At 42.6% G+C, this 10,830-nt stretch overlaps 1 protein-coding gene across 1 annotated transcript; it reads left to right on the forward strand.

The window, feature by feature from the left end:
* Positions 1–3,706: 3,706 nt before the first annotated feature.
* LOC146631198 (ras-related protein Rab-33B-like) lies at positions 3,707–7,170 on the forward strand. Its single transcript, XM_085356422.1, has 3 exons — positions 3,707–3,937; positions 6,576–6,754; positions 6,843–7,170. Exons 1-3 carry the CDS (start codon positions 3,719–3,721, stop codon positions 7,168–7,170), a joined length of 726 nt encoding a protein of 241 aa, XP_085212548.1. The 5' UTR covers positions 3,707–3,718.
* Positions 7,171–10,830: the final 3,660 nt, after the last annotated feature.

Raw genomic sequence — 10,830 nt, forward strand, 5'->3', positions numbered from 1 at the left:
AGCCTTGTGGTACGCCTGTGGCAGCCATTTTTGTAGAGCCGGACACAGGAAGCGAAAAATGGGTGTTTCGTCCTCAGGCTCAGCTCAGCTCTGACCTGGCTCGGCTCGGCTCTCTCCCACATGGGTGAAAATCAGGACTCTGTGTGTGCGTGCGTGCGTGCGTGCGTGTGTGTGTGGAGGGCGTGTTTGTGTGCGTGCATGTGTGCGGTTGTGTATTTGTTGGAAACAGAAGGAGGAGGGAGGGGAAGAAGAAGATAAGTGTCCATTTTACTTTTTTAAAACAGAGCTGGCAATGCTGAACATGAAAATAAAGAATCGGGAGAAACTGAGCGCTGGTTTTCCTCTGATTAATAACAATAACGCCAACCACTCGGGCGTGACTCCCAACACGTTGCATACTCTGCTCCTCTTATTTTAAAATAAAAGCTAATCTAAATGAATATGGGACACGGCTGTCGGTGAGGGGCGGGGGATGGGGGGGACTGAGCGGAGCGGATCTGATCTCTGACATGTCCGCAGGAAGCCGAGCGGGAAGAGTTACCTGAAACGGACACTGAGGACGACCACAGGTGTTTCTGTATCTGCTGTGACGCTCACTCAAGTAAAACGCCAGAGAAAGCCGCCTCGCACGTCGAACAGCTTCCCCCCCCAAAAAAAGTGCTTCCCTCGCAGTTCCAGGTCCAACATGGGAACACGTAACCCTCTGTCCTCGTGGAGCACCTCGTAGCACAGAATAAAAACTGTAAAGATTGTGTGATGCGTTCTGTTTCAACTACACAGCTACTCTTAACTTTTCTATATAGCTCTGAGAGAGATGGATAGACCTAAGCAATACCACAGACACTCTTACCGATGATAATCATTTCAGGATCTGGTTGAAGCGGTTACACGGAGCCTCCGGGCGGTCACTTTTATTTATGCAGCACATTTAGTAACAGGAGTTTGGCCCCGGGTGCTTTCCAGACGAGGCAGAGTCACTTGTGTTGTTGCTCTTTAGAAATGGTTTTATCTGCATGATGTACAGAGACTCTTTCGGTGAAGGCGTTTATGAGCCTGTAGTGCTTTCAGAGGGATCTTCTTCTCTGCTAACTTTGAAAGTCTGAAGTCAACATCCACTGCCCCCCCCCTTTGCCAAAATGGTAAGACACGAACAAAGGCGAGTAAACGTACAAACATCTGGAAGCTGTTTTACTTCTTCTGTACCACCCCCACATCTTGTTTTTCTTCCCCTTCTTCCTCTGATTTTGGTTCTAATGTGAAAGATGAAATCTGAGATGGTGATGTATGATATCTCTGGATTTTTGTATTAAAACCAACAGGAAAAAAATGCTTGTTAGCCTCCCTGAGCTGCCCGTGTTTTCTTTGCAGGGGTTAGGTAAAGCTTTCGCGAAGACCAGGTTTTACCTGCTGTTTCAAACAAACTAACCTTGAGTGGAAGTGGGTTACGAAGCCCTCTGACACCGACGCGGGCTTAGTAACCAAACGTCAAGAATGTGCAGCACCTGTTTTGTGTGAGCTGGAGGAAAATCCACACGCCTGCAAAAAATTTTGTTCTGTGTGATTATTTTCAGGAGGACTGTTTCACCAATAAAATAAAATGAAATGGCTTTCACGATTTTTCAAATGGTGCTTCATAGTGTCAAGTGTTAAAAATCCCAATAATAATAAAAAAAGACGAGTGGGAACATTTCAAATCGGAGTAGGAAGAGTTTCCTGTCGGTGATCTTAATGCAGCAGCCTTTATGAGAAAGGACAGGGCATCTCAGTCTCTACCTTAGACAGAATAATGGACGAATACAATATAAACATTTCATTCACAGAAAATTCAAGCACAAACTCGACCGTGAAGAAGTCTGTGTGGACTCATGTGGCCTTTAGAAAAACTGCAGTTGTTGTTACTGCTGTGTTGGCTTGATTATCCAACACCAGGGGTTTCCCTTTTGTGTCAGCACTACCTCTTTATTTAGAGACAGTTCAGTGGTAACAAAGGTGATTTCGTACCTGTCACGAAGTAGGAAGGTGCAGGGTTTTTCCTGCACTTTAACCAACCAGGTTTGGCCTCGTACCAAATGAAATTCACCAGGACTGTGGTTTAAAAAAAACTGTTTGGCCAGTTCTTATTTTTTAAAAGCTGGTTTTAAGTTACTGAGTTTAAAGTACTTCTTTATCAAATGGCCAAAAATAACAGAACAACGCACGGACTTCTGTCAGATAACAGACTTTTATACTTCCTCTCTGTGCTGATCAGTGCTTACGTGTTGTAGGGAAAATCCCAGAATTAGGTCCTGGTACTTTATATCGGAGCCTTTCCCTGCTCACACAGGCATGATCACACTGTGTGCTTTAAAGGCTTTGCCCCTGTATTTGACAGAAATTTGTGCATTCACTTATGTTCAGCAAATCCTGCCTAACAAAACGGGATAAATCATTTTATAGCCACGCTGGTGACTTCCCTTGCTTGGGTAGTCTAAAATGTTTTATTTTGAAACCGCTTGTGAAGTTCAGGGTCAGTGGAACCCACTCCAACTGTCAGAGGGCAGGCGGCGCAGGCCAGTACAGAGAGAACGTTAATTTAAAATCACCAAATAGCCTAATATCCTTCACGAGCACACAGAGAACATTGAAAACCTGAACCTGAGATCCTCTTGGTGTGCGATGGCAGTGCTCCTACTGTAACAATAAAGATGATGGTAAAAGTATATCTGGTTACTAAGAGCTGAAAACCTTATTTTAGGGGAGGAAAAAAAATCAGTATTTTTATTTTTTATTTTTTTTAAATCATGTTTGATTGTTAATCTAAGCATGCAGTTTTTGGTTAATTATGAGTGAAAACCTGGTGTGGATGCTACCAGAAAAAGTCCTTTGAAAACACCTTTTTTTCCCCAAACACAAAAGTAGACCTCTCTAATCCATCACGTTGGCACTGAAAACTTCCAAAGCACCAATTTAACTTAAAGCTGTGATTTTAATAAAGTTTTAATGTTTGTGCCCTTGTCAGTTACAACCAGGAAACCTGTGATTCTCACTAACCAGTGTTTGTTTTTCCTCTGCTATCCTAAAATTCCTATAAACTCTAGTAGTTTTTAAAATGTAGCCGTCTCCTGTCACAGAGTGAGGCTTCATCTCTGCACTCAGGTGGCACCACGGTTCATGCTGACCAAATCATCATGTACAATATAAAGTATAATTAAGCAGAAAAGAAGAAACAGAGCATTAAAGGGAACCACCAAACTTGATATATGAGTGGGAAGCAGGATGCGGAGTCACTTGGCGTCCCCACCAGGAGGGGGCAACATCGTGTTGAAGAGGTCAGCTGCAGTGAACGTGCGCGTCTTTATGTTCTGACCCCCCCCCCCCCAAAAAAAAGATGACCTGTTATTTCTAGGAGAAGGTATCACCATGTCCCGCGCTGTTGTGAATTAAAAACACTTAAAAGGGAAAGGAACTAAAAGCAGCCAATCACGTTAATGTGCCAGGAAGCTGAGACCCTGGATTCTCCACTCTCATCACTACAGTGAAACGCCGGGTCCTCCTCCTCACACCCACGCTGGGCAGCACTGTGAATAGTCTGCACGGAGTTGCTGGAAAGGTTTTCGAAACCAGCAGAAGATTTTGTGTTTGCAGAAGTTTTGGTCAGGGGAGGCTGCATCTTTGGAGACGCCGTTTGAAGCCAAGTGCGCATTTTTTGCGCTTTATTACCTTGAAGGACTCGGGCTACATGGATTCGTCTCTCGAGTTTTCCGGTTCTTTGGGTAGTGTTTCCTCACTGCTAACCCGCTGTCGAACATTTAAGGTGCTTGTGATTGGAGACTCCGGGGTGGGTAAAACCTGCCTCACCCACCGACTGTGCGCCGGGGAGTTTCCCTGCAGATCGGAGGCTACCATCGGCGTGGACTTCCGCGAAAGAGTGCTTGAAATCGATGGAGAGAAAATCAAGGTAACTGGTGATTATCATCCACCACTAAAAAGCTAGCATTAATGAACCCAGCTGGAGATATTTGCCCGAATAAGGGTTCTGAACGACAACTTTTACGCATAGCTAAAACTCTTATTTTGAAAATCCCCAAACAATTAAGTAACTTTTGGTTTGTTGAAGTTTTGGAAATAATTTCTGTGAGTTCATTTGTTTGTTTGTTTTTCAAATTACCCTCATGATAAAAGGAAAAACGGATAAGCACGTGTGAGCCGGGCTTCGATTCCTCGTGTTTATGTGTTGTTAAAACGTTTTTATCTCCTCTGTCCTGATGTTCTCAGGATCGCTGTTAATTAAGTGTCTACACTGCAGTGTGGCTCTGCTGCATTAACACACACTTATTTGTCCCAGACTGAACAACTGAAAAATTCTCTGGATGGCAGAAAATCAGCAGACCCGCTTGTGTTTGCAGACCTGTGTCAGCCTCTAAATCACTGCGAGCTTCCACAGCCACAAAAACACACATTAGATTTTTAGGCTGTAGTTAGGATGTGAAGAAAGTTTGTTTTGTTGAAATGAAAATCGAATCCGGTATTAACTAAAAATGTGAGTCTCAGTTGGTCTTTTGAAATGACCACATGATAGAGGAAGTGTGTCTGAGTGGTGACACAGGATTTGTAACCTTAGGTTATTTTTTCCCTTTTGCTTAGCGGTGCATTTAGTTACCAATGTCTGACACAGTTTAACAACAGCCCAGGATCTTAAACCGTAAGTTCGTGATCAAGTCAGTCGACAGAAGTTTTCTAGGTCCATCCAGTGCAGTCAAACCGTAAAATGGACATTCTTTCTAATGACCAGCGGGTGGCGACTCCTAAGATTCAATTGAACTGAAATTCAGTGATAATGAAAACCAGATAATCAGGATGAATCATTTATGTTTTAGTAATGTTTCTATAAGCGGCTCCAAAATAATCCAGAAGTGTTTCAGAGCTTTAGAGGCAGTTACTTCAGGTCCTGCCTCAAGCAGGTCTGTTCAGACTCCCAGCTCTATGGTAACAAGTAAAGACTAGATCCTGGTGGTGTGGGTAGTAAGCATATTTTAAATGTTGCCTTTGGAGTTTCAGAGCATAGATCTAATTACCTAAAATACTGAACTTCTGTACATGAGTGGCTCGTAAAGTGGTGACACATCAAGTCAAATATTTATCAAAAAGTTTCAGGAAGTAAACCCTTTCATATAGTTTATAAGAATATGCTTTAACGCCACCTGCTAATGCTGATTTGATCCAACAGTATTGTTCCTGGGATGCTTGCTTCTGTTTCAGGAGTCACTGGGATCAGGAGTGGCCAGAGTCCTCACCCCAAACTGACTCACTGACTGAGGCTAATGTGCTGACAACTGAATCAAAAAAGATTAGAAGATAAAAATATCACTGAACTCAAAATGTAATTTGGCATACATCAGGTCTAAAGTCTGATATGCACCACTGCTTAGGTTGCTGATGAAGCATCCATCTACTTTCATGTCACTGGGTCCAGGTCTTTGCAGCAGGAGTTTAAGCAGAGATGTCCAGAACTCGTTCACCTCCTTCCGCTCCTCTAGGTAGACCCTGACGTGCTTTTGAGCAATCTAAGAAGCAGAATCTCTCTATCGCATCCTGGATCTCCTCCAGTTCGACATGCCTGAAATATCTCGTGTAGCAGTTGGGAGGCATCTGGAGGCGCCCCTGTAGAAACTGAGCTCCTCACCCTGTCTCTAAGAGAAAACCAGCACTCCTCAGAGTGTCACTAACCACTCCTTATCGGTTATAGGTGTGGGCAAGAATATATTGACTGTAGCCAGATTGAGAAGGTCTGGTCCACAGGCCACGTCTAACCTTTGGGACCTGTTTGGTTTTGTCCGTTTGCAGCTCAGCCGCCATCTTGGTCCGAATCCAGACAGTTATTTGAAGCCCCTAAATGACTGAATGGGAAGACAACACATGCACACAGGTTTGCACCGTTATGGCTGCATCCCACAGGAGAACCGAACAAACAGCATGTTTTGTTTCCGGTTTAAAACTCTCGAAGAGCTGCGCATCCAATAAGTTACATTAATAAACTCACCACCATCTTTACTAAGATCACATGTAGAGGCGTGCAGTGCAATGGGATGACTGGCTAATGCATTTGCTGTTTCAGCTGTTGATTGGCTTTTAAAGGCCAAGGCCACCAACTTTGGCATTTCAGAGCTCCTCCACAGATTTCTGTTCGGGATTGTTTTTGGGTGCCATGTCTCCTGGTCTGCGTGCCCCTCTGTCAAGTTTCTTCCCTATTTTTGCATTAATGTAGTTATTTTTAATGTCTTTTCTGCAGACATGAGGACTGTATTTCTGAGGGGTCGGGGGGGTCTGTTTTGAAACTTTGAATAAACGTTGACAAAGCCTTGAAGAGAAATTGTTGGTTTAAAAAAAAAAAACAGGATCGGCTTGTTTATTCCTTTTTTTTTTGGTTCCCTCTCAGAAATGACTCATGTCTCTGTGCATGTCACTGAGTTTAACGAATATCAACACTTCCTCACTGTTCCTTCCGTCCTTTTCCTCGTGCTTGTGCCAGCACCAGCTTTCAAGAAGAATCAACCTCTCACTTTCTTTCCTTTCTTACTTCCCCTCCTCACCATCAGCTCCAGCTGTGGGACACAGCCGGACAGGAGCGCTTTCGTAAATCCATGGTGCAACACTACTACCGTAACGTCCACGCGGTGCTCTTCATTTATGATGTCACCTCTCCTGCCAGCTTTAGCAGCCTGACTTCCTGGGTAGAAGAATGCCGGCAGCACTCCCTCGGCCAGGACATACCCAGGTACCTGCATCACTTCTCTGTGTGCAAAAGTGTTTGTTTAACTTGGACCAGACTCTTTGTGACGTTTCATTTCCTCGTCTCCTCTCAGATTCCTGGTGGGGAATAAGAGCGACCTCCGTGACCCCAAAAAGACTGACAGCCAGGTGAGCCAGGATCGGGCAATGAGCTTTTCCAAAGCCCACGGCATGATCTTCTTTGAGACATCTGCCAAGGATCCTCCAAAGAAAGGCACAAGTGGACAACAAGGTAGCAGGCAGGCACTGTATCAGCAGGATAATGTGGAGGACATCGTCACCGCTGTTAGCCTCAAGCTGAAGAGACAGAAGAAACTCCCGACAGCGAATTCCCTGGCGTACAGCGGCTCCTTTAAACTCGCTAACAAGAAGGCCGAGAAGGAGCCGATGACCTGCTGCTGAGAGCGAGGAGGACGAGGACATGCCAATCCAGTCACTCTCACACAGAACTTTAATATTTAAACTCTTAAAAATGCAAAACGTGCCACTCAGAAATTTAGTGTATATTTGTGATCTCAGTGTTTATAAAAGCTGCAAAATAAAATACTGTGAATGTAAACATGCAAGTGAGCTTTCGATGCAGTGACGCTGTTTGTTTTCAGCGTGTGTGGTCCCAGTGGCTGAGCTCAGGGTTTTCTCATTTCCCTGTTTTGTGCCTCCTTGTCTCCTCTTTCCTTCTTGTATCTCAGTGCCTACAGTGCGTCTCGAGGAGAGAGGAGGCTTTGCAGGAGCAGCTATGAGTGAGGAAGCACAGGTGTGTAATCTCCATCTGTGACGTATGCACAAATATGCAAACCACGGCAGGATGAGGACTCTATAAAAAGGTGTTTTATTTCTGTTTTTACGATGAATAAAATAATAAAAATGCATGATATTCACACATTGTTGTGACATTGTGCCCACTCTGAAAGTTGATTTAAAGATAGAGAGATAATTTATCAGGAACTCTGATACACGTGTGACAGATCGCGAACTATAACGATCTGCTTTCCCACATCACGTTTAATTCATGTAAAATAACAGCTCAGAAACAGGGCTGCGATTTACCAACATGGAGTAAATAGTCATGAAAATTTTGAGCCATGACTGTGGATTTAGAAAGTGTCAGGCGATTACTTCTCAGACATAAATCCAACGTAATGCAATCGTCTACGAGCAGCTCAACTTTCGCAGAATTTAACAGAAAACCCTGTAACTCAGCAGCGCACTCAACTCCAAATGCTAAACTCCTACCTGGCACGAGTCACATTAAACTTACAGCTTCCTCAGCTGCTGTTATTCACTGACTCAGACTGAATGTGCACCCAGGAACTGATACCACAGATCCAACATGTCCAATATGACTGGATGCATTAAAGCAAGGCACATAGCTCTGAGAATGAGCTCTTTATCCGTATCAATCAGGGATGTAAACAGAGAACCAGCCAGTCAAAGGGTCCAGTCAAGAAAATGTGAAAATTGCAAAGCAGGAGGTCAACAGTTTTTGATTTTTACTTGTATTCTTGTTGGTCTAACAGCCTAGTGTAGTACACCAAAGTAAGCAAAAGATTAACTATTAAATCTGTTCCTTGTTCACCACAGAATTTCGTTCTTTTTCTTTTTTAAAGTGGGTCCATAAGAAATTTTCTGTAAATTAAAAAAAGAATTCAGGTTTTATTTATATGACCAAGTCCAGGTAATGAGCTTTTGTGTATTTATTACTCAAAGTGTAAACCCAAGGAGCGGTGCAGGTGTGTTTATTTGAGGCAGTACTGTGGTTTCAGTGGCCAAACTGGGCTGTAAGTTTGACACCGCTGGTCTGGATGCTCTTTCTGTGAGTTTCCTCGTTTTGGAAATTCCAGCTGCAAAGATGTGAGCCGTCTCTGGGATGTGATGGCACCAAAATATAACTCCAGGCTTTTGGAAAAACTGACTCTTAGTGTGATATTGTGCAACGTCTTTTCTTCCTACTGTCACACCCACCAACCCTGGCACTGTGCCTCCATCTACCATAATGAGTCACCGTGTCATTTGGTTCAATAACATTCAAAAGAAAGCAAACATCTCGGCTTCTGATTTCTCCAGTGCTTAAAAACTTTGAGTCAAATCATCCTGTGCCAGGGGTGTCAAACATGCAGCCCATCCAAGGGTCACAGAGTGAAATTTACTCAGTTAAAATTTACTCAAATAGTTCCAATGAGATGAGAAGAAGAAGGAGGCGTGAAAGCATTTGGACACTTTACTGGAAAAACAAAGACATTAAACGTGGCGGTTTTTGCCTTTCCTCTGAATCTGATTTGTGGTAAACATGTACAGACTCACTGAATGTGGAAAATAATACATATTTTTCTCAAGACATTTCAGGCTGTTTATAAACAGATGCTTCATTAAATGTTTTCAGAATATACTTCTTTATCACAGAAAGGTCAAATTAATTTTTATTGTTTTATCTAAATGGCTCTTTTCTGATAGATTCGATTAGTTAGAGGTTCTGGGGTAAAACTTCTTAAATGTAATCTTGTGGTGAGCTGGTCCTTTTCTCTGGAGGATAAAACATATTTAACACATATGTGATTCACTAAGTGTGTAATATGAGCTGGTGCTGTTTTGATGCATCACCATCTCATCCTGGCTGCCCGCGGACTCGGCAGCAGTCATGCTCGGGTCTTGTGCGTGATGTGGGCGTTGGAAAAGTGCATCACATGTGGTTTCACGACTTTGTCTAATTGATGATTCAGAGCTTGTCACATGATTAAGGACGTGTGCACACACGAAAGTATCACAGCTGTGCAACATTCAACAGCTCAGAAGTAGGCGTGTCTCTCTGAATGCAGGGAAGAGTGGAACCAGAGGAGAGGCTGCTTTCCTTAATCTGAGATTTTTAAGTAAAATCTTAATTGCTGTTTTTGTACGTTTACTGCACCTGTAAACTTACCAAAAGAAGCTCTATGAAGCTCCTGCAGGTGGTTCAAGAGAGGAAAGGCCTCCTGATAATTGGGGGTTTAGCTTGGAGCATGTAAACTTTGAACAGTTTTTAATGAGTTTTAAACTGGGGACTAAAAAATGACTTGGGAACTCAGTATGAAGCGAGTGTAGGGTCTGATGTTTTGCGGTTTAAAGCCCTACTACAACCTGTCTTTTCTAAGTCTTATAACACAATGTCCATTATATCAGAAAAATGCTAAGTCTGACTTTAATGAGATAATATTTTGGCACTTCTTGGTCTGACCTAACCAGCAATGTATGATGGTTGAACAGGAAACATCTCAGAGTAAAATTACTCACTTTATCTCAAATTTCCACTTCAGCTACAGGTTTAAGGCTTTGCCGCGACCCTGCACACTGTAAAGATTCAATCATTTTATTTTACTTACAAAAATAATACAAAGTAATTGCCACAAAAAGGCCAAGTACTATTAACTATAAGCTATTCCTATTTTTTTTAAATTAAAAGCCTTTTTACAAAGTTTTTAATTATTGTAAATATTTTATGATTGCAAAGTTGTGACCTGTTTTTGATTCGTGTGTATTGTGCGTCAATGTAATTGATATATGCATACTTATATTTTTACAAATGTAAAACCTTACAATGGATGGAACAGCCAAATTATGTGGACTTTTTTGCATCTACGTTCTTGTGTCATTAACTTTTGTCTTCTCTCTTCTGTGCTTAGTGTTTTGTATTTATGTCATCTGTCTTCCTTCACGTCCTAACTGCTCACAGCATTTGGCCTTGCTGAATCTGCCTCTGCTGGAGGTCGCTTCCTACTAAAAGGGACTTCTTCCTCCCCGCCATCGCCAAGTGCTTATGGAGGATCAACTGGACACAGATGAGTTTTTCGCTTTAATATTGTGGTTTTTGTGATTTACACCTTTGAATATAAAGCACCTGTTGTTTTTGTGAGGTGGTACTAAATGAATAAAACCGAACATATTATGGGATGTTACACAGACCTTGCATATAAGTGATTACTGTCAGTTCAGGAGAAGTCAAACTTTGTGTTAGCGCCATTTATAGTTATTACATGTTTTATTTTGAAAAGCCTGAAAAGGATATGGTGCTTTTGTTGTGAAAGTTTTGTG

This window comes from Diplotaxodon limnothrissa, linkage group LG6 (assembly GCF_057381915.1).
Source record: "Diplotaxodon limnothrissa isolate DT_005_m linkage group LG6, D_limnothrissa_male_GT1.1, whole genome shotgun sequence".
Taxonomy (NCBI): Eukaryota; Metazoa; Chordata; class Actinopteri; order Cichliformes; family Cichlidae; genus Diplotaxodon; species Diplotaxodon limnothrissa.